Genomic DNA, 25,245 nt, shown 5'->3' on the forward strand with positions numbered 1-25,245 from the left:
CGAGTCTGTCCTCGTAAAGAATATAAGTAGCACTAAGGGTATATTCTCGAAATTACAATGGATCAAGGGAAGATGCTCAAATATACTAGGAATTCTCCCTGCTGAGTGATAAAAACGGACGAGACGTGCCCTCCGAAGGGAGAAACGTGTAGGACACGTTAAGAGACGCTGGGGTGACGCCACCATACTGACTAAATACTCTCGAGGCCCTATTGCATAAGGAGCAATCCGCGATTTTCAATAACACTTTTGTTTAATGTAATGTACAAGTGACTTTGCTAAACAGTAGTGGAGCTTGTACAACCTATGACTTGGGTTGTAAAGGATGTGACCTTCAGGCTTTAAGAGAGACGATTCAAATGTTATTTTCAGTGAGGGAACTGTTGGTTACAGCGACCTGAGCCACTGACCAGCTCGGCAACAGATTGCAAGACCTAACATGGTTAAAGGTTGCATTTAACTCCTGTGCCATCCACATCGAATACTAATCCTGGGTTAATCTAGGTTCCAGCAGTTACCCATCAGCCCCACATATGAGCGAGGGTATAGTGGGCAACGATCCTTGTAAACACCGTTGGACGGTGCTTGATCAACCTGTGTTTAGCTGCACTCATTCAAGTTCATAACTGAGTATGCAGTAGATAAACTGAAGCCAATTGCACAAGACGTTCTCAGGTTTAAAGGAAAACCTCAGATGGTATTAGCAAACTGTAGCTAACAGATGGACGGCTCTGGCATCATGCTGTGCAAAATATTTGTGTTCACTCAGCTCAAGAAGTTTATAAACCTTATAAAAGCATGTAAATTAAATATTTTTCCCTTTTTTGCAGTTGCATTATTTTTAAAATTCTCGACGATCTTGCAATAAAAACAAATTTTAGGATAGTCCAATTTATTAAAAATCATACGACTGCCAATTTAAAAGCAAATATTGTATCGAAAAATCTGCGCACCCACAAACAATACTGAATGGGAATTATCCTGGCCATAAGATACATTAGCCTTTTAATATTAAAGACATTCAGAAGATGAAGCTGCAAATATTTTGACAGTAAAGATTAAACAGAAATCCAAATTGTACACAATTTTACACACAAAATGGTCAAATAAGCACCAGACCCTTTTATTTAACTCTCCGTTTTCGTTGAATTAGGAGGCACCTTTTTAAATGTTTAAACCAACCCCACAGAGAGTTTTGGAAGTTGTGTGTTATTCCAGAATGCTGCCAATGCCAGATGTTCCTAGACTCGGGTCCTCTTTGTCGTATACAAGAATTCAAAATTTAGATCCGATCAGATGAGGGTTTCTCAATTTATGAGCGAAATAAAATTGAAAATTAGAAAGAAGGCAAAAATCAGGCAACCACTTAAAGGTTCTCCGTCGAGGATACCAGATAAAACATATATTTACGTTACACAAACACACACACAAGCACCACATTTATACTTCTTCCGTAACTACAAACATTCATGAACAAGCAATTATGCAATATTATATACTCCTGGAACTACACACTCCACATGAGTCAGCTCTGAGTATATACAAATACATTCAACATAAAGTCCACTGATTATCACTTACAACAAATATTATTATACTCACTTTGAAGTGACCATTAGGGATCACATAGCTTCTGGGACATAGGAAGTAATCAGGTTTGATTCGAGGAAGAGGAGAGTAGCTCAGATTTTTGGATCGTCTAGTAACAAAAAATAAAGTGATACACATTCTTGATAACGACTCACATCGTAGGACCTCATGGTTGCGAGGTCGAGGGAATTGTCGAGGTAGACATCGACTGTGTAGTTGTTAGCTGGGTGTTCCAGAGTGACCCTCATGTCCGTCACATCACGTAGTCGCGCACGGTATGAGTACTCCACCAGCGCCTCCAGCGCCGCTATGCTGTCCTGTAGAGAAGGGAGATGGAGTGAGAGGATGGGTAGGAATGGAGGAACATGGAGTGATAAACAGGGAAGGAGGAAGCTTGGCACTTTAAAGAAGATACCATCTCTTCACTGATTTGTTTGCAACTGTGTCATTACGATTCTGTGAATTGGTTAAACTAGACAGTATCACAGCCACAGGACTTATGCATGTGCTTGTTATAGATTTATAGTGATTAGGTTGGTATAATGTGTGTGTCTGTATGACGTTGAGTGTAATGTTAGTGAAAGGAAATGGAATGGTGCTTACCAGTGAGGGAATAATCTCACGGGTATGTTGTGATGGAAGTGTATGAGGCTGCTGTAGTTACTTCGAACATATTTAATAGTGGCTAGTAAAAATTTCCATGAACAGAACCTGACTAAATTATAGATGGCGTCTTTTAATGTCTGTAAGTGTGAGAGAACGTGAGAGAGAGATGAATATTCCTGGAAATTATTTTCCTTGAGTTCGTTTTTCATGAGTAAATTTTGAAAAGTGACACTAAATATCTTGAGACGACTCGGAATGAGACGACCCGGATAACTTTCCTCTGCTCATACAGTCACTCAGTATACCAACATATAGAGATATGAAATCACTATTAGGTTTCTATTATTTCTATGTCTTTATTTCATTAACAGTGACTTTCACTATTTATTACTTCCTTTCCTTCATGTCTGCAAATTAAAGGATCCTTTTAATACAATGTTTGGTCCAAGGCTGAAATTTATCAAGTACACTGGAATGAACACATAACCTAAGAAGATAAACGAACATTATGGGATCGGAGAAAGATAGGTCACTCAGGTCACTGCGAGATCAATCACACTTGAGGTCATTAAATCTCGAGGTCAAGTCTAGTGAAGTGAGGCATTGGTGGGACATTATAAACTCGTCACATTACTACCACTCTCTGTTTCCACCAGTACCTCACCAAACTTGATCTCTCAATTTAATGATCTCATGTGTGACCTGCTCTCGCAATTTAATTATCTTATGTGAGTGATCTGACTTCCTACGAACCTAACCTTATGGTGCTTATTTGCCTTTTACGACGATTTTTTGCTCAATCCAATGTACCTAAGTACATTGGATTGAGCAGTGGTTAGACACATTAGACACATGGGCAACATTTTGGTATCTTTACTTGTATACTTTGGAATGCAAAAGAGTATGTTACAAATTAATCGGCCTATGTCTCACACCCATATAGGCTGCCTCCCAACCAGCGAACCAGGTGCTAAGGGTTTAGGATCAATAGGGTACCCGTCGTTAAATCAGATCTTTGGTTCATTGGCCAATCACAGGCAAGAACACCAAAGCTATAGCAACGTGGTTCACTTGTGGTAAGCGAATTGACACTTACCTAGCTACTGGTTGAGCAAGGTGCATGCACTCACGCGAACACGTGCACACGCACGCAAACATACACACACTGCTTTGCCATTTGCCATCGTGGTGTACACTTACTATTACATCTGTACATATTATACTTTTATATATCTGGTAAAAACAAATATACATTATATTCTACTGATGAGTTTTGTTTGCTCCACATTCCCATTACGACCTGGTCTCCCAGTCTTTACTTATGTTCGTAATACTGACGTTTCGGTATTTAGTGGCCTTATCAATACAGTACATGGACGGTATAAACACAAATGCAGTATAATGTGATCCTTTATTGACTACGTTTCGCCCACACAGTGGGCTTTTTCAAGTCACAAACAGAACTACCTGGGGTGGAAGGAACGCGAGTATTTATAGTCCAGCTGAGGTCAGGTGAAGAATGCTGCATCTGATGATGTACCGAGTGGGGTTATAGAGTCTAAAAACTTGGGTAGCTTGGAAAGGAGATTGGATAAGTTGTGAGCAGACCTTCTACAGTGTTCTTATGTGGGATAGCGATGAAGAAGTTTCTTGGCAAGTGGTTCAGCTATGTTATAGAAGCCACTATTCTGGTTGAAGTTGTCGGATATAGAAATGAGTGATGATTCGAGGATTCTTCGGTATTGAGTGTTGTCTTCTGTGGCGATAAGTCTTGAGTTTCTGTAGTTTATCAAGTGGTTGTGTGAATTACGGTGTTGTACGCAGGCATTCCTTGTGTCGTCAGACCTGCAGGTCTGACGACACAAGGAATGCCTGCGTACAACACCGTAATTCACACAACCACTTGATAAACTACAGAAACTCAAGACTTATCGCCACAGAAGACAACACTCAATACCGAAGAATCCTCGAATCATCACTCATTTCTATATCCGACAACTTCAACCAGAATAGTGGCTTCTATAACATAGCTGAACCACTTGCCAAGAAACTTCTTCATCGCTATCCCACATAAGAACACTGTAGAAGGTCTGCTCACAACTTATCCAATCTCCTTTCCAAGCTACCCAAGTTTTTAGACTCTATAACCCCACTCGGTACATCATCAGATGCAGCATTCTTCACCTGACCTCAGCTGGACTATAAATACTCGCGTTCCTTCCACCCCAGGTAGTTCTGTTTGTGACTTGAAAAAGCCCACTGTGTGGGCGAAACGTAGTCAATAAAGGATCACATTATACTGCATTTGTGTTTATATTGCCATTGTGTCGGTATTTTATACCATTTATTTCCACAGTACATGGACATAATCAATTTTATTTAACACCCCGGTCGTCTCCCTGAAAAAAAAAACATTCACCATCACTCATAAAATCACTGTCTTGACAGAGGCTCGCAGATACGACAGTTTAGATGTCTCTCTAAACAGCAAATATCCCAAACCCATCCTTTAGAGTACAGGCGTTGTACTTCCCACCTCCAGGACTCATGTCCGGCTAATCGGTTTCCCCGAAACCCTTCAAGCAATATTAGTAGAAGATGAGGTAATCAGTCCCTCAGTCTAGGAGCAGGTGGTGAGCATCTTAGTTTTGAATTCAGTCTTCAAGACTACAGTGCTCATCACCTGTTCCTAGGCTGAGGGACAGATTACCTCATCTTTCACTATTTGCTGTATATATTTCTATTATGTCCAAGTGTTGTACTGATAAAGCCACTGGATGTCGAAAGTCTAAAAGTAAAGATACCCAAATGTTGCACATGTGTGTAATTCAGTCTTGTCGGTAATGAAAGCCACTGATAAACTGCTTGATACAGCCCAGCATGGGCGACACATTGTATTAGGATCGTCTGTGGTCAGTGACTTTATTCCCACTTGTCGGCTTTTTCCAGTCTTCCTACTAATCTAAGCGTCAATATCAAGCATGACTAAACTTTGGACTACCTCCCTCCTCGCCTTGTGGTGTATATATACAGATAAAACACGCTTTCTCACCAGGGTAGAGATATGTCCTCCGTCATTCTCCCTCATGACGGCGAGGAACCTGACGATGTTTTCCTGGATGAAGCCGATGCCCTCCCTGGCAAGATACACCAGTAAGGCATAGGAGGTGGTTTCCACTGCGTGAGCGTCCCACTTCTGGTCATTCTTGGGCTGGAGGAAAGGCTTCTGACTGTCCTCATACACCTTAGGGTTGAAGCTCAGCGGCTCGCGTGACCAGTAAATCTTGCTGTCTAGTTGAGAATTACTGGGGTTATTACTCTGGAGATGAGTAACTTGTAGTATAGAGAAACTGATATAAATTCTCAGTATCTCTTGCAACTTCTACATTCAGAGATAAAGGGCATCACACAAGAAGATGAAGGCAGTCAATAATGTAACATATTTTACGTGATCGCAAGCATGCGTCAGGTACTGCGAGGGGTCACCCGTCGCCTCAATTTCAGTGTCTCACCACTTTTAGTAAGGAAAACCGAATATGATAGACAAGTTTTAGCTTTAAAGAAGTAAATGCTAGGGTGTTCGGAAGAGGGGTAGGATTAAATTATGGGGAATCGAATACAAAATGGGATTTGACACAGTTGCTTTTCGCTGATGATACTGTGCTTATGGGAGATTCTAAAGGAAAGTTGCAAAGGTTAATGGACGAGTTTGGGAGTGTGTGCAAAGGTAGAAAGTTGAAAGTGAACATAGAAAAGAGTAAGGTGATGAGGGTATCAAATGATTTAGATAAAGAAAAATTGGATATCAAATTGGGGAGGTGGAGTATGGAAGAAGTGAATGTTTTCAGATATTTGGGAGTTGACATGTCAGCGGATGGATTTATGAAGGATGAGGTTAATCATAGAATTGATGAAGGAGTGGGAGGGGTTGGATTTGAGTGGGACTTGCACATCACAGCTTATTTCTTGGGTAGCATTGAAAATTGGGTTGGTCAAATGTTTGTTAGTGGGATGAATTGTAAAGGACCTGCCTAGTATGGGCCAACAGGCCTGCTGCAGTGTTCCTCCTTTCTTATGTTCTTATGTGCGTTGAGGTATATGTGGAGACAAAAAAAACGTTATCTATGTAGGCAAAGAAGGGAATGTATGAAAGTATAGTAGTACCAACACTCTTATAAGAACATAAGAACATAAGAATGTAGGAACACTGCAGAAGGCCCACTGGCCCATACGAGGCAGGTCCTTATCAAAACGACATCTACCTAAAGCTACTCAAGAAACAACTCCCGCACCCCCCAACACCAATCAAACCCAGCCCCTCCCACTCATATATTTGTCCAGTCTCTTCTTAAAGCTACCCAAGGTCCTAGCCTCTATCACCCCACTGGGAAGACTGTTCCACGCATCTACAACTCTGTTAGAAAACCAGTACTTACCTATGTCCTTTCTAAATCTAAATTTATCCAACTTAAATCCATTATTCCTGGTTCTTACCTGGTTCGACACCCTCAGTACTTTATTAATGTCTCCCTTGTTTATGCCCGTCATCCACTTATACACTTCAATGATATCTCCCCTCATTCTACGCCTCTCCAGAGAGTGGAGATTTAAGGCTTTAAGTCTATCTTCATACGGGAGGTTCCTTACACAGTAAATCATTTTAGTCATTCTTCTCTGTATGTTCTCTAATGAGTCTATGTCCATCCTGTAGTAAGGGGACCAAAACTGAGCAGCATAATCCAAATGAGGCCTCACTAGTGATGTATAGAGCTGTAAAATAACTTTTGGACTTCTGTTACTTATACTTCTTGAGATAAATCCAAGTAATCTGTTGGCCTTGTTGCGCACACTGAGGCACTGCTGTCTTGGCTTTAGATTTCTGCTTACCATGACTCCCAAGTCTTTTTCACATTCTGTATTACCAAGCTCTACTTCACCTAGATTATAGCTTCGAGGGTTATTTTCATTACCAAGGGCAAGTACCTTACACTTATCCACATTAAACTTCATCTGCCATTTCTCAGACCAAGACATTAATTTGTTCAAATCGTCCTGGAGTTCATTGATATCCTCCTCAGAGTGAATTATACGGCCTATCTTTGTATCATCAGCATACTTACTCATGTCACTAGTAATCCCTTCATCAAGGTCATTAATGTAAATTATGAACAAGAGAGGGCCTAAAACTGATCCTTGTGGAACGCCACTAGTGACTAATCCCCAATCAGATTTCACTCCATTAATGGTAACTCTCTGCTTTCTATTGGTAAGCCATGCCTCAATCCATGCTAGAACTTTACCTCCTATACCATGAGCTGCCACTTTTCTTAAGTCTCTTGTGAGGTACTCTGTCGAAGGCTTTACTAAAATCCAAATAAACAATATCATATTCCTTATCACTGTCAACTGCCTCAAATGTTCTATTGAAGAACGTCAGTAAGTTTGTCAGGCAGGAACGACCTCTCGTGAATCCATGCTGAGATTCATTTATCAAGTTATGCTCTTCAAGGTGACTTCTGATAATGTCAGCTATAATTGATTCTAATAACTTGCCCACTATAGATGTCAGGCTTATTGGACGGTAATTTGAAGGAGTGGACTTATCCCCTGATTTGAATATAGGAACCACATTAGCCATCTTCCACATATCTGGCACAACACTGGTAAGGATGGACGTATTGAATACACTCGTTAATGGCTGACTAAGCTCCATCTTGCATTCCTTAAGTACCCTTGAAAACAACTCATCGGGTCCCGGGGACTTATTTTGTTTCAGTTTGTCTATCTGTTTAATAACCATGTCCCTCGTGACAGTAATATTAGTTAACTTGAATTCATCAGGAACTAAATAATTGTTAATTACTGGAATCTCATTTACATCTTCCTGTGTAAAAACTGACAAAAAATAGTCATTAAATAAGGAACACATTTCCAGTTCATTATCCGTCAGCTGTCCATTCCCAGATTTCAGAGGTCCTACTTTTTCCTTCACCTTCGTCCTATACACTTGAAAGAACCCCTTTGGATTAGTCTTTGATTCATTAGCAACTCTAATTTCATAGTCACGTTTAGCCTTTCTAATCGCTTTTTTTACTTCTCTTTTAAGCTGAACATATTGGTCAGTAAGGTTAACCTCTCCTCTTCTGATGCGCCTATAAATTCCCCTTTTCTCCCCTAATAGATGCTTTAGCCTCCTGTTAACCCATTTGGGATCGTTATTATTAGACCTAATTTCTCTCTGGGGAATGTATATACTCTGGCCACTGTGTACATTATTTAGAAAACAATCATAAAAGCAGATCCCTTCATATTCATAAGTATGATTATCGTCAATAAAATCATTAGCTAGATAACCCCAATCAAGATTAGACAAATGTTCCCTAAGTCCATTATAATCGGCAGAACGAAAATCGGGGATTTTTACTGTATTATCATTCTTGCATTCCCAATTAATGCTAAAGGTGATGGATTTGTGATCACTTGCGCCAAGCTCTTCAGTGATCTCCAGATTATTCACGAGTGTTTCCTTATTTGACAAGACTAGGTCTAGCAAATTATTACCCCTGGTAGGTTCAGTTACACTCTGTTTCAGAAAACAGTCCTGAACTGTTTCCATGAAGTCACTGGACTCTAGATTACCTGTCAAAGAATTCCAGTCAATTTGGCTAAAGTTAAAGTCCCCTACTATGACTACGTTACTGTGTACAGAAGCCCTAACAATTTCGTCCCAAAGAAGTCTCCCTCTATCGTGATCCAAGCCTGGAGGTCGGTATATTACACCTAGAATTAGTTTTTCTTGACCCTCCACGAACTCTACCCAAACAGACTCTGTTACTGCTCCATCTATTTTTATACCTGTTTTTATGCAACAATTAATATTTTCTCGGACATACAATGTAACTCCTCCCCCCTTCCCATTACATCTATCATCTATGGGTGTGAAGCTTGGGTTGTGAATGCTGCAGCGAGGAGACGGTTGGAGGCAGTGGAAATGTCCTGTCTAAGGGCAATGTGTGGTGTAAATATTATGCAGAAAATTCGGAGTGTGGAAATTAGGAGAAGGTGTGGAGTTAATAAAAGTATTAGTCAGAGGGCTGAAGATGGGTTGTTGAGGTGGTTTGGTCATTTAGAGAGAATGGATCAAAGTAGAATGACATGGAGGGCGTATGAATCCGTACGGGAAGGAAAGCCGGGTAGGGGTCATCCTCGAAAAGGTTGGAGGGGGAGGGGTAAAGGTTTTGTGGGCGAGGGGCTTGGACTTCCAGCAAGCGTGCGTGAGCGTGTTAGATAGGAGTGAATGGAGATGAATGGTATTTGGGACCTGACGAGCTGTTGGAGTGTGAGCAGGGTAATATTTAGTGAAGGGATTCAGGGAATCTGGTTATTTTTATATAGCCGGACTTGAGTCCTGGAAATGGGAAGTACAATGCCTGCACTTTAAAGGAGGGGTTTGGGATATTGGCAGTTTGGAGGGATATGTTGTGTATCTTCATACGTATATGCTTCTTAACTTTTCTGAGCACCTCTGTAAAAACAGTGATTGTGTGAGTGAGGTGAAGGTGTTGAATGATGAAAGTATTTTCTTTTTGGGGACTTTCTTTTTGGGTCACCCTGCCTCGGTGGGAGACGGCCGACTTATTTATATATACATTATATATATATATATATATATATATATATATATATATATATATAAAATATATATTATCTATATATTATATATAATATATATTATCTATTATATATAATATATATTATCTATATATTATATATAATATATATTATATATATTATATATATATATATATATATATATATATATATATATATATATATATATATATATATATATATATATATATATATATATAGAGCATGTCGTGCCGAATAGGCAGAACTTGCGATCTTGGCTCAAATAACAACGCTCATCTTGCCATATAGGACAAGTGAAAATTTGTGTATGCAATAATTTCGCCAAAATCATTCTGAACCTAACGAAAAAAATATTTCACTGTGTTTGTTTAGTATTAAATTATTGTAAACAAATCTAAAATATATTTAGTTGGGTTAGGCTAAAATAAATTGTTCTTGTTATAATAAGGTTAGGTAAGTTTTCTAAGATTCTTTTGGTGCAAAATTAAAAATTTTTACATTAACATTAATGAAAAAAATATATCTTTAAACGTACAAGAGAAAATTTTAGAAAGGGCTTAATTTTAAATGAGTTCTTGCAAATTACTAGTTTTACATATTCGGCACGATATATATATATATATATATATATATATATATATATATATATATATATATATATATATATAATTATTGTACCCACGGAACAAGTAGTATTGATCAATAAAAACACTGCACTAGCTAACGAGTCGACTCCTGGGCTAGTCCGACTGGGTTCGACTCCATGGTTGGTGCAGTGTTGCTGTTGATCAATACCACTTGTTCCGTGGGTACAAATAATATAATATACTGCTTGTTGAGCTAGTACACAAACAGGGAGGAGAATGAGATTAGCTCTGAGGCGTCCACATCACCGTATGTCCTAAGATGGAGGGTACAACATCTAGTTTGGCCGGATGCACCGTTGTTAAGGATTGTGTGTTGTAAAACGTCATGCGTTTTCTCTCACCATGAGGCGGGCCCAAACAGCATGGGTTCGACTCCTTGGCTAGTGCAGTGTTATTGATTATATATATATATATATATATATATATATATATATATATATATATATATATATATATATATATATATATACTGTGCTTATGGGAGATTCTAAAGAAAAATTACAAAGGCTAGTGGATGAGTTTGAGAATGTGTGTAAAGGTAGAAAGTTGAAAGTGAACATAGAAAAGAGTAAGGTGATGAGGGTATCAAATGATTTAGATAAAGAAAAATTGGATATCAAATTGGGGAGGAGGAGTATGGAAGAAGTGAATGTTTTCAGATACTTGGGAGTTGACGTGTCGGCGGATGGATTTATGAAGGATGAGGTTAATCATAGAATTGATGAGGGAAAAAAGGTGAGTGGTGCGTTGAGGTATATGTGGAGTCAAAAAACGTTATCTATGGAGGCAAAGAAGGGAATGTATGAAAGTATAGTAGTACCAACACTCTTATATGGATGTGAAGCTTGGGTGGTAAATGCAGCAGCGAGGAGACGGTTGGAGGCAGTGGAGATGTCCTGTCTAAGGGCAATGTGTGGTGTAAATATTATGCAGAAAATTCGGAGAGTGGAAATTAGGAGAAGGTGTGGAGTTAATAAAAGCATTAGTCAGAGGGCAGAAGAGGGGTTGTTGAGGTGGTTTGGTCATTTAGAGAGAATGGATCAAAGTAGAATGACATGGAAAGCATATAAATCTATAGGGGAAGGAAGGAGGGGTAGGGGTCGTCCTCGAAAGGGTTGGAAAGAGGGGGTAAAGGAGGTTTTGTGGGCGAGGGGCTTGGATTTCCAGCAAGCGTGCGTGAGCGTGTTAGATAGGAGTGAATGGAGACGAATGATACTTGGGACCTGACGATCTGTTGGAGTGTGAGCAGGGTAATATTTAGTGAAGGGATTCAGGGAAACCGGTTATTTTCATATAGTCGGACTTGAGTCCTGGAAATGGGAAGTACAATGCCTGCACTTTAAAGGAGGGTTTGGGATATTGGCAGTTTGGAGGGATATGTTGTGTATCTTTATACGTATATGCTTCTAAACTGTTGTATTCTGAGCACCTCTGCAAAAGCAGTGATAATGTGTGAGTGTGGTGAAAGTGTTGAATGATGAATGTATTTTCTTTTTGGGGATTTTCTTTCTTTTTTGGGTCACCCTGCCTCGGTGGGAGACGGCCGACATGTTGAAAAAAAAAAATAAATAAATAAATAAATATATATATATATATATATATATATATATATATATATATATATATATATATATATATATATATATATATAATGGGCAAGATTTTTTTTAGGTACCTGAAGTACTGAAGCAAATTACTGGGTGACTCTTGGAAAAGGTTAGTGAGGATGATTTTGAGAAGAACCTGCTTAGTATGGGCCAGCAGGCCTCTGCTCCTTCAGTATTCATGCTTATTCTTCTCTGCGTTTGACAGAAGCTTACCGTGTAAGCACATATCTTACCCATCTCGCCAGCATAAAAAATCTTTATTCCTAATTTAAGTTAATAAACTATAAAGTTTTCCATATGATTTGTGAGTTTTAAGTAAAAAGGAGTTAAAATAACTATTAAAAGTAGTCCAAAAATTTAAAATAACCACCCGAGAAATGTCCAGTAACCAATGTGAGTAATTTAGTGCAGTTAGTGGTGGAGGTGATCCACTGTTGGCTATTTGTAGCCCGGACTCTAAACAGTCAGGGTGTAAGCGATTGTATCCAACACACTGACTAGGCCAGAGACGATTGGAAAGTTCTGCGCCAGCCTTCGTCGGGTGTGGACGTCTCTCTCTCGCCTGAGTATCGGTGATAAATTTCCCCTGTTCTATACACAAATAACCCGCTCATAGAAGAGAGGAGCTTATGACGACGTTTCAGTCCGACTTGGACCATTTACAAAGTTGGACCAAAACGTCATCGTAAGTTCCTCTCTTCTATGTGCAGGTTATTTGTGTATCGTTCCAGTCACGGTATTGTGCCTTTTTTTGTTATTTATGGTCCCCTGTTCTCTCTGGGACGCTTGTCCTCATCCCTTTTGCCCGCCGGGTACTCTACAGGAGGGGCACCTGTTAATAGGCTTATTTTTAGCCAGCTCCATTTTATCCGCTCTGCGGAAACTTCTTTATCGGTCTCTCGTGCGAAGTCGGTTACTGAACTCGGGTGGGGGTGTGGGCGTCCCTCTCTGCTGGGGCTTGGCGAGGGGGTCCCCCGGATCTAATTGGAAACTTAGTTTCTATCTTTATTTATATGTTCCTTTTCTTTCATCGTCCAGCCTTGGGCAACAATTCTTCCCCGAACATCGGGAAGCCGGGCTCGATACGGCCCTGATAAACCCTATAAAGAAGAAAGAAGATTGGAAAAATCTCAATTATATATCGACTCGAGAAATACAAAGGAAAGTGTTTCTGTGAAAAAAGAACAAGAATCCATATATAGAGTATCATTTGCATAGTGTATTCGGTAAATAATCAGAAGAATGGGCGAGGACTCGAACAATGATCCTTTAATGCAGCGGGCTCAATATTGTTACCAAACAGCTACCGAGGTTACAATAGGATGATCTCTTAAAAACAGGTTTTTCGTGACATGTTTGTCTCAGTGACACCAACTATGACCGTGCTGTCTCACCTCCTATTAAGTAAAATTGATTGTCTGTTTAAGAAATACTTCATATAGCTGCAATTAAAAAAATTTTTTTAACAAGTTCCAGTTTCTAGTTGGAACTTTTCCAAGGAAATCTCGATGATACTAAGGAATTTAATGTTTGAATGACATGGGAGTGATTATACATGCATATAATGAATGATAAAATATGCCAAATTGTTACACCATTATAAGACTCGATGAGCTTTGCTTGTATTGATACTTTTCACAAGTGTACGTTGATGCACTGGTGACTTACTATCCACCCGCTTCATGGAGTCTAGTAAGTTGAAGGCAGTTTCCTTCTTGGTAGAATCAGCCTTGGAGAGCGCCCAGGCCACCAGTGCTACGTCGTAGGGGTCGTCCAAGCTCTCTAGCTCCCTCTCTAGGTACCTGCGTACAAACGACTCTAGTAGATGCTCTGAGTTTAAACATTACAATAAAATAGAAACACTGTACAATTAATAGAAAAAATTATACCACCATATTTGGAGTTTGTATTATCAGTTTCCTTGTTGTGGATGTTTTATTTGTTTAAGCGTTTAATACTGAATGTCTGGAAGATTAATATTCAGTATTTAAGCAGATTTAATGCTAAGTAGATTAATATTTAAAATATATTTATATTTAAAATACCCCTCATGGAAGGTTCCTTGATGTTGGTGAGGGGCTCTTGATTTAGGGAATTGAATCTGTGCTCCAGTTCCCCGAATTAAGCCTGAATGCCTTCCACATCCCCCCCTGGACGCTGTATAATCCTACGGGTTTAGCGCTTCCCCCTTGATTATAATAATAATATATTTAAAATAGCACATAACACAAAGCGACCAGTGGTACCAGTAGTCATGTTTTCTTTAGTGTTTTAAAAACCATTTGATTACGTGAATCAGTGAACTACTCTGTTCTGAGGCTGGCATTAACGAGTGGAAAATTAAATTAGCCCTATGGTTCCTTATCTCCGAATTTATCTGGCACTCGGGAAAATATGATTAGTGGTAACACTGGTCGGTTATAAATTGTTATGTGGTATGGTGGTGTAATATTAAGGTAACATGTGTCTCGTCTGCTACTCGAGTGACGGGCCTAATTCGTGGGTTCCAGTCTTGGCTGGTCGCAGTGTGTTCCTAGCTGTTACAACTACTTGTTTTAGTGATTGTATTGATGTATGTATGTAAGTAGCCGGACTCGAGTCCTAGAGGTGGGAAGTACAAAGCATGCACTATAAAGTTTGGGATATCTGCTGTCTGGAGTGACATCTGAACTGTCAGATCTGCGCACCTCTGCAAAGACAGTGATTGTGTGAATGATGGTGAAAGTGATTTTTCTTTTTTGGATCACCCTGCCTCGGTGGGAGACGGTGAACGTCTTGAATATATATATATATATATATATATATATATATATATATATATATATATATATATATATATATATATAAAATGAGTGTGTGTATGTGTCTGAATGTGCGTGCACGTTGTGCGAATGACAAGAGAGAGATGATTGTGGATGCTATAAATGAGAAGAAGCTGGATGTCCTGGCTTTAAGTGAAACAAAGATGAAGGGGGTGAGAGAGCTTCGGTGGAGAGGAATAAATGGGATTAGGTCAGGGGTTTCAAATAGAGTTAGAACTAAAGGAGGAGTAGCAATAATGTTGAAGGATAAGTTATGGCAGGAAAAGAGGGAGTATAAATGTATTAATTCAAAGATTATGTGGAGTAAAATAAAGGTTGGATGTGAAAAGTGAGTTATAGTAAGCGTATATGCACCTTGAGAAGAGAGAAGTGTAGAGGAGAGAGAGAAATTTTGGGAATTGTTGAGCGAGTGTGTGGGGAGTCTTGAAGCAAGTGTGAGAGTACTTGTGGTTGGGGATTTCAATGCTTAAGTGGGTAAAAATGTTGTGGAGGAATTAGTAGGTAAATTTGGGGTGCCAGAGGTAAATGAAAATGGGGAGCCTTTAATTGAACTATGTGTAGAAAGAGGTTTGGTAATAAGTAATACATATTTTATGAAAAAGAGGATAAATAAATATACAAGGTTTGATATAGCACGTAATGAAAGTAGTTTGTTAGATTACATATTGGTGGATAAAAGGTTCATGGGTAGGCTCCAGGATGTACATGCTTATAAAGGGGCAACTGATATATCGGATCATTATTTAGTTGTAGCTACAATTAGAGTAAGAGGTAGATGAGATAAAAGGAAAATGGCAATAACAAGAAAGAGATGAAAGTGTATAAACTAAGGGAGGACGAAGTTCGGGTGAGATATAAGCAACTATTGGCAGAAAAGTGGGTTAGTGCAAGTATGAGTAGTGGGGGGGGGGGTTGAAGAGGGTTGGAATAGCTTTAAAAATGCAGTATTAGAATGTGGGGCAGAAGTTTGTGGTTATAGGAGGGTGGGTGGGTGCAGGAGGAAAGAGGAGTGATTGGTGGAATGATGAAGTAAAGGGTGTGATAAAACAGAAAAAGTTAGCTTATGAGAGGTTTTTACAAAGCAGAAGTGTTATAAGAAGAGCAGAGTATATGGAGAGTAAAAGGAAGGTGAAGAGCGTGGTGAGAAAGTGTAAAAGGAGAGCAGATGATAGAATGGGAGAGGCACTGTCAACAAATTTTTATGAAAATGAGAAAAAGATATGGAGTAAGATAAACAAGTTAAGAAAGCCTAGGAAACAAATGGATTTGTCAGTTACAGAGTGGGGGAGTTAGTAGATGGAGAGATAGAGGTATTTGGTAGATGGCAGGGATAATTTGAGGAACTTCTAAATGTCGACGAAGAAAGGGAGGCGGTAATTTCATGCACTGGCCAGGGAGGTATACCATCTTTTAGGAGTGAAGAAGAACAGGATGTGAGTGTGGGGGAGGTGCGTGATGCATTACGCAAAATGAAAGGGGGTAAAGCAGCTGGAACTGATGGGATCATGACAAAAATGTTAAAAGCAGGGGTTGGGGGATATAGCGTTGGAGTGATTGATATTTTTGTTTAATAAATGTATGAAAGAGGGGAAGGTACCTAGGGATTGGCAGAGAGCATGTATAATTCCTTTTACATAAAGGGAACGGGGGCAAAAGAGATTGTAAAAATTATAGAGGAATAAGTTTACTGAGTATACTAGGAAAAGTGTATAGTAAAATATTACTGAAATAATTAGAGGCAAGACAGAATGTAGGATTGCGTATGAGCATATGCGTATAATTGGGTAGGGGATGTGTAGATAGTGTTTACATTGAAGTATATATACGAACAGTATTTAAAGGAAGGGAAGTTTTCAGTGCATTTATGGATTTAGCAAAAGCATATGATAGTGGATAGGGGAGCAATGTGGCAGATGTTGCAAATAGTATATAGAATAGGTAGTAAGTTTCTAAATACTGTAAAGAATTTTTATGAGGACAGCGAGGTTCAGGTTAGGGTGTGTAGAAGAGAGGGAGACTACTACCCGGTAAAGGTGGGTCTTCAACAGGGATGTGTAATGTCACCATGGTTAATATATTTATAGATGGGGTTGTAAAAGAAGTAAATGCTAGGGTGTTCGGGAGAGGGGTGGGGTTAAATTATGGGGAATCAAATACAAAATGGGAATTGACATAGTTGCTTTTTGCTGATGATGATGTGCTTATAGGAGATTCTAAAGAAAAGTTTTTCTACTGTTAAAATTATGCTACATATACTATGGCGGGACACCACCTTGAAAGAAGCTAAGGTGTCAAGTGGTTGGGCCACTTACCTTTTATATCCTACCTCATTCTCCCCTCCCACCCTTTTCCAATATTTCTATCCTTACCCATCCTTTTTCCTTACCCATCTCACCAAACACTGGTCGTAAGAAGAAGAAAGAAAAGTTGCAAAGGTTAGGGGACACGTTTAGGAATGTGTGTAAAGGTAGAAAGTTGAGAGTGAACATAGAAAAGAGTAAGGTGATGAGGGTAACAAATTATTTAGATAAAGAAAAATTGGAAGAAGTATGGAAGAAGTATATGTTTTTAGATATTTGGGAGTTGTGTCAGCGGATGGATGTATGAAGGATGAGATTAACCATAGAATTGATGAAGAAACAAAGGTGAATGGTGCATTGAGGTATATGTGGAGACAAAAAACATTATCTATGAAGGCAAAGGAGGGAATGTATGAAAGCGTAGTTGTACCAACACTCATATGGGTGTGAAGCTTGGGTTGTAAATGCTGCAGCGAGTAGGCGGTGGAGATGTCCCGTTTAAGGGCAATATGTGGTGTGAATATTATGCAGAGACTTCGGAGTGTGGAAATTAGGAAATGGTGCGGAGTTAATAAAAGTATTAGAGGGCTGAAGTGGGGTTGTTGAGGTGGTTTGGTCATTTAGAGAGAATGGATCAAAGAATGACATGGAGAGCGTATACATCTGCAGGGAAAGGAAGGCGGGGTAGGGGTCGTCCTCGAAAAGGTTGAAGGGAGGGGGTAAAGGAGGTTTTGTGGAGGAGGGGCTTGGGCTTCCAGCAAGCATGCGTGAGCTTGTTAGATAGGGTGAATGGAGACGAATGGTATTTGGGACCTGACGAGCTGTTGGAGTGTGAGCAGGGTAATATTTAGTGAAGGGATTCAGGGAAACCGGTTATTTTTATATAGTTGGACTTGAGTCCTGAAAATGGGAAGTACAATGCCTGCCCTCTAAAGGAGGGGTTTGGGATATTGGCAGTTTGGAGGGATATGTTGTGTATCTTTATAGGTATATGCTTCTAAACTGTTGTGTTCTGAGCACCTCTGCAAAAACAGTGATTGTGTGAGTGAGGTGAAAGTGTTGAACGATGAAAGTATTTTCTTTTTGGGGATTTTCTTTCTTTTTGAGCCACCCTGCCTCGGTGGGAGACGGCCGACTTAACAATTCTGCTTGTCGAGTATACCTGGTAGTGTATGGTACAGATATTATTGAAAGAACTACAGGCAAGACAGAAAGCAATATCGCAGATTAAAAAGGAGGCTTTAGGAAGGGTAGCGGATGTGTAGACCAAATGTTTACAGTGAAACATAGACGGGTAATGAAGTTTATCGTTGTATTAAGGATTTTGGAAAGGCATATTATATTGTAGAATGGGAAGCAATGTGGCAGATGTTGCAAGTGTATGAAATAGGTTTTAGGAGACTGAAAGCAGGTAAGAGTTTTTATGAGGATAGTAAGGCGCAGGTTAAAGTACGTGCGAGACCGAGATTAAGTCCCATTAAAAGTAGGACAAGGATATGTGATGTCACCACGGTGTTCAATATATTAATAGATGGGGTTGTGAGAAGTGAACGCTGGGGAGTTCCGGAGAGGTGTGGGATTGGAAGATAAATAATCTCGTATAAAGTGGGAGTTGTCACAGTTGCTTTTCGCCGATAACACTGTGCTTTTGGGAGATTCTGAAGAGAAGTTGCAAAGGTGGGAAGAGGAATTTGGGAAGGTGTGTAAAAGAACGAAATTAAAAGAGAAAATGCGACAGAGGAAGATGAGGGTGACGAAAAATTTGGGTAATGGGATATGATATTGGAGGGTGGGAGTATGAAGGTAGTGAATGTGTTCAGATATTTGGGTGTGGACTTGTTTTAAGATGGGTCTATGGAAGACCAGGAACTGACATGGAAAATATGAATGTTGCATCGAGACATCTGTACATGAGCGTATAGTGGTACCAACGGTATTATATAGGGGAGGAGCATCTGTTGTGAATGTTGCAACAATAAGGTTGGAGGGAGTGGAAATGTCGTGTCTGAGGCAATGTGTGGTATGAATATTATGCAGAGAATTCGCAAACAGGAATAGAACAAGGTATGGAGTTACAAAAAAGAATTATCCAAAGGGCTGAAGAGGGGCAGTTCAGACGATTCAGACATTTACAGAATAGAACATTACAGGATAACTTGGTGTAAAAATCTGCAGTGGACGTGAGGTCGGGTTGGGAGTCGTCCTTGGAAAGGTTGGAGGGAGGGGATAAAAGAGGCAAGGTATAATAATAATATCATTTATGAAGGGATTCAGCGAAATTAGTGGGAAATATTTTTATTTATCAAGTCGGCCGTCTCCCACCGAGGCAGGGTGACCCAAAAAGAAAAAAAAATCCCCAAAAAGAAAATACTTTTATCATCATTCAACACTTTCACCTCACACATAATCACTGTTTTTGCACAGGTGCTCAGAACACAACAGTTTAGAAGCATATACGTATAAAGATACACAACATATCCCTCCAAACTGCAAATATCCCGAACCCCTCCTTTAAAGTGCAGGCATTGTACTTCCCATTTCCAGGACTCAAGTCCGGCTATATAAAAATAACCAGTTTCCCTGAATCCCTTCACTAAATATTACCCTGCTCACACTCCAACAGATCGTCAGGTCCCAAATACCATTCGTCTTCATTCACTCCTATCTAACACGCTCACGCGCGCTTGCTGGTAGTCCAAGCCCCTCGCCCACAAAACCTCCTTTACCCACTCCCTCCAACCTTTTCGAGGACGACCCCTACCCCGCCTTCCTTCCCCAACAGATTTATACGCTCTCCACGTCATTCTACTTTGATCCATTCTCTCTAAATGACCAAACCACCTCAACAGCCCCTCTTCAGCCCTCTGACTAATACTTTTATTAACTCCACACCACCTCTGAATTTTCTGCCTAATATTTACACCACACATTGCCCTTAGACAAGACATTTCCACTGCCTCCAACCGCCTCCTCGCTGCAGCATTTACAACCCAAGCTTCATACTCATACAAGTGTTGATACCACTGTACTTTCATACATTCCCTTCTTTGCCTCCATAGATAACGTTTTTTGTCTCCACATATACCTCAACGCACCACTCGCCTTTTTTCCTTCATCAACTCTATGATTAACCTCATCCTTCATAATTCCATCCGCTGACAGGTCAACTCCCAAATACCTGAAAAGATTCACTTCTTCCATACTCCTCTCCAATTCGATATCCAGTTTTTCTTTATCTAAATCGTTTGATACCCTTATCACGTTACTCTTTTCTATGTTCACTTTCAACTTTCTACCTTTACACACACTCCCAAACTCGTCAACTAACCTTTGCAATTTTTCTTTAGAATCTCCCATAAGCACAGTATCATCAGCAAAATGTAACTGTGTCAATTCCCATTTTGTATTTGATTCCCCATAATTTATCCCACCCCTCTTCCGAACACCCTAGCATTTACTTCTTTTACAACCCCATCTATAAATATATTAAGCAACCATGGTGACATTACACATCCCTGTTGAAGACCCACCTTTACCGGGAAGTATTCTCCCATTCTCTTACACACCCTAACCTGAGCCTCACTATCCTCATAAAAACTCTTTACAGTATTTAGTAACTTACCACCTATTCCATATACTTGCAACATCTGCCACATTGCTCCTCTATCCACTCTATCATGTGCCTTTTCTAAATCCATAAATGCAATGAAAACTTCCCTACTTTTATCTAAATACTGTTCACATATTTGCTTCAATGTAAACACTTGATCTACACAATCCCTATATATATATATATATATATATATATATATATATATATATATATATATATATATATATATATATATATAGTGGGACTTGAGTCCTGGAAATGGGAAGTACAATGCCTGCACTTTAAAGGAGGGGTTTGGGATATTGGCAGTTTGGAGGGATATGTTGTGTATCTTTATATGTGTATGCTTCTAAACTGTTGTATTCTGAGCACCTCTGCAAAAACAGTGATAATGTGTGAGTGTGGTGAAAGTGTTGAATGATGAAAGCATTTTCTTTTTATGGATTTTCTTTCTTTTTTTGGTCACCCTGCCTCGGTGGGAGACGGCCGACTTGTTAAAAAAAAAAATGTATGTGTGTATATATATATATTTATTTATTTAATTTTATTTATTTATTTATTCTACATGTTAACTTTATTAATAGACACAATACATTGATAGAAAACACAAATATGAATACATTGGTACAATATATCAAAGGTTATGAATCTCTTCAGCTCCTCCGAAGCCAGAAGCAAGCCCAGCATGCAGCATGCATTTCCCCTCTGGATGACCACGCTGAGACGCTGGAACATAAAAGTGGCTGCTCTTGGGTCTCTGTTTACTCTAAAACTAGACCTAAGAATGTGAGGATACGTACGCAATAGCGCTGGTCTTGGCAATGTTGACCTTGATCCTTGTGCTTCCTTGGAGGCCAGGAAGTATATCCACGAGAGTGAGAACAACCTTCGCTGTCAGTGACACGTTCTTGTAGCCTTCCCTCTCCAGTCTATAAGACGGCTGTCAGGGAGACACAACGAGAGTATCACACACAAGCACAGACTGGCAGATGAGATGAAATGGGGTAATTACATAGTGAATATGCTAGTCTTTGATTATTGCATTAGTTTTGACCTCATTGATGGCCAACATTGCCCAGGCGATGTTGGATCCACGAAGTCTAATGAGTTTCTATAAATATGAAGATAAGCGTAAGAAGATATCACTACATAAGGAGTATATATAACACCATAATAAAGTAGGAAAAAACAGCGCTTAACAAAAAAAAAAACATAAAAAGAAAAATAACTAAAAAACCGTTTAACACAATTTTTATTTAAGCCTTAAAAACCAACGTCAGATAGGTGGTTGCAGTACTGACCGTGGGGTTGCTCTTGGAGTCGAGTGGATGGGTGTAATTGGAGGTCTCAGTGAAAGCACCGGTCGGGGTCTGGTAACGCAGCAACCACTTCGCAGATGTGTTGATCATCTCTGGGTCGATGTAGATCAGGTTCTCCCAATCCTGAAGTACACACTCATTATTCACTGATACTGTTGGTTTGTTGGTTTACAAGCCTATCTACCAAGGCTTTGTATCACCTTCAAACCGCTCGCTGAGGATTCTGCAATCGACTTAGAGAATCTCCCGAGTCGCTCTGGCACTTGGGCCGCATATAGTGCCAGGAATGACTCAAATGGAGCAGACCTTTTGAGAACCGAAAGCCTCATACCATCGAAAAAAACGGCCCTGACACCACTTGAACCGAAGACGTGCTGTACCTTAGCTACAGCTAACTTCACTACTTGTGCTGAAGACGACTCACTGTGCACTTGTAATAAGGCTGCCCTCGCCATAGGACTGTAGACTGCAATCAACTTCATAAGAATGCTCACCGTTCCCCATACCCTAGTGATGAAAAAGGTACACCACTTGTACAAACTCCGATACTACTTCGGGAGCCAGTGCCGGGTCACCATATGGAAAAGATCCGGGCCAGGACCCGTCCAGGTAAATCTGAACCTGGTCTGGAACGATTTGAAGCTGAAGCATGAGAATGTAGTCAAATACCGTCGAAGGTGAAGTGGAAGATCTCGAAGACGTTGCAGGGGACGGGATTGTCTAGTAAAAGTAAAAAGGTAAGAACTGAAGTACTGCAGCAAGCCTAATGGCCCATGCTAGGCAACTAGATGCCCTCCATCGAGAAACTTTATCAACAGCTTAAAGAAGAATTGAGGATGGCGAAGGTGGAGATTCGGTGACTGACCGAGGAAAACAAGAAGATTCGTAGTCCTCCTGTTTTGAGTCCTCAGGTCAAGAAGGGAAACTGGTCAGTGGCTAGACAACAGGGAATGAAGTTGACGATCAAGAGGACGAATGGAAAGGTAGAAACGATGAAGAAGAAAGAGACTGCCGTGGAAACTGTTGTGGAAACATCTAATACATTCTCAGTGCTACCCGACGAATGTGAGTCGACTACTGGGAACAACACGACGAACGACACCAAGGAAGGTAAGAATATTGTTGTTGTTGGGGATAGCCAAGTTAGGTATATGGACAGGGCGTTCTGCTTGAAGGACAGGAGTAGGAGACAGAGTTTGCTTTCCTGGGGCTGGGATGGAGGATATTGTTAGCCATCTGGATGACATCATGAGAGGTAATGGGAGCGATCCTATTATCTGTCCCAGTGCTGGAGGCAACGATGTTGGCAGACGTAGGAGTGAAGACCTGATTAGCAGGTATAGGTCAGCAATAGAAATAATTAGGAGTAAGGGTGGGAACCCTGTCATATGTGGTATTTTGCCAAGGAGAGGAGTTTGAAATGAATGGTTGTCCAGGGCAATTGGTGTCAATTGCTGGCTGGACAAATACTGTAAGGAAAATGCGGTAACATTCATTGACAACTGGGACCTCTTCTATGGCAGAAATGACATGTATGCCAGGGATGGGGTTCACTTATCTAGGTCTGGGGTGGTAGCACTGGCAACTGCAGTGGAGGGAGCAGTTAGGACTTTAAACTAGGAATAGTTAGTGGTATGGGTTTTGGCAGGAAAACAGTGAAGTTCCAGTGTAGTAATATTACGAGTTCTAGGGGAACTAGTAATAAGCAGAACGAGGTAGATATTGAAAAGCCAGGGACTTTGGGTGATAAGGACAGTAATAGGTTTAGTAGAAAAACAGAAATGAGCAGGAAGGGTAAAGAGAATTGGAGAGTCTTTCAATGTTTATGCTAATTGCCGTAGTGCTAGGAATAAGATGGACGAGTTGAGATTAGTTGCTAGTGCAGGTAACATTGATGTATTTGCCTTAACTGAGACGTGGTTTAATTCAAAAAGTCGGGACATGCCTGCGGAATGTCATATTCAGGGTTTTAAATTGTTCCAAGTAGATAGAAGTATCGGGAAGGGGGGTGGGGTGGCATTGTATGCCCGAGATCGCTTGAACTGTTGCATAAAAACGGGTATTAAGTCTGAAGTAACACATACAGAGTCTGTTTGGATAGAATTTTCAGAGGGGCATGAAAAACTGATTTTAGGAGTGATATACCGTCCCCCAAACTTAGATAGGGACCAAGGGAGACTACTATGGGAGGAAATTGCTAAGGCCACAAGGCACGATAATGTAGTAATTCTAGGAGACTTTAACTTTAGTCATATTGATTGGAATTTCTTGACTGGGAATTTAGAATCATACGACTTCTTAGAAGTAGTTCAGGATTGTTTTTTGAAGCAGTTTGTGACAGAACCTACAAGGGGAAATAACCTGCTTGACTTAGTTATGGCAAACGATGAATCCCTTGTTAATAATTTAGAAATTTCAGAGGAACTGGGTGCTAGCGACCACAAATCAATTACATTTAGCATTGAATGGAAGTATGATAGTAGCGATAACTCAGCAACAGTCCCAGATTTTCGCTTAGCAGATTACGATGGGCTTAGAGAACACTTATCATCTGTTGACTGGGGTAACGAAGTGAGCTATCAATATGACAGTTTTCTGAACACTATACATGCTGCTCAAAGAACGTTTATCCCATATAAAGAAATTAGATCAAATAGAAATGACCCAAAATGGATGAATAATAGGCTCAAATATCTACTAGGGCATAAGAAAGGAATTTATAGGCGTATCAGAAGAGGTGAGGGTCATCTTATGAATCAGTATATTGACATTAAGAGGGACATTAAAAAGGGGATAAGAAAAGCTAAAAGGGACTATGAAATTAAAGTTGCTAGGGATTCTAAAACTAACCCAAAAAGTTTTTTCCAGGTCTATAGAACAAAAGTTGGAGATAAGATAGGTCCCCTTAAAAATAACTATGGGCACCTTACTGACAAAGAGAATGAAATGTGCTCGATTTTTAATAATTATTTTCTCTGTTTTTACACAGGAAGACACTAACAATATTCCAGTAATTAATTTTTATAGTGGGCTAGAAGAGGATAAATTATGTAACATCACAGTCACTAGTGAAATGGTTGTGAAGCAG

The 25,245-nt window shown here is 39.9% G+C and overlaps 1 protein-coding gene across 1 annotated transcript in view; it reads right to left on the reverse strand.

Annotated features, from left to right (window-relative positions):
• Positions 1–25,245, reverse strand: part of LOC128690803 (CD109 antigen-like) — a 223,204-nt gene that overhangs the window by 22,144 nt on the left and 175,815 nt on the right. Inside the window, exons 21-25 of the mRNA XM_070088158.1 lie at positions 22,140–22,280; positions 21,639–21,778; positions 13,772–13,905; positions 5,249–5,487; positions 1,746–1,907 (exon numbers count right to left, since the gene is read on the reverse strand). Coding sequence (XP_069944259.1) covers positions 1,746–1,907; positions 5,249–5,487; positions 13,772–13,905; positions 21,639–21,778; positions 22,140–22,280 — 816 coding nt within the window. The remainder of the gene's footprint in view (positions 1–1,745; positions 1,908–5,248; positions 5,488–13,771; positions 13,906–21,638; positions 21,779–22,139; positions 22,281–25,245) is intronic.

The sequence above is a fragment of the Cherax quadricarinatus genome, chromosome 24 (assembly GCF_038502225.1).
Source record: "Cherax quadricarinatus isolate ZL_2023a chromosome 24, ASM3850222v1, whole genome shotgun sequence".
Classification (NCBI taxonomy): Eukaryota; Metazoa; Arthropoda; class Malacostraca; order Decapoda; family Parastacidae; genus Cherax; species Cherax quadricarinatus.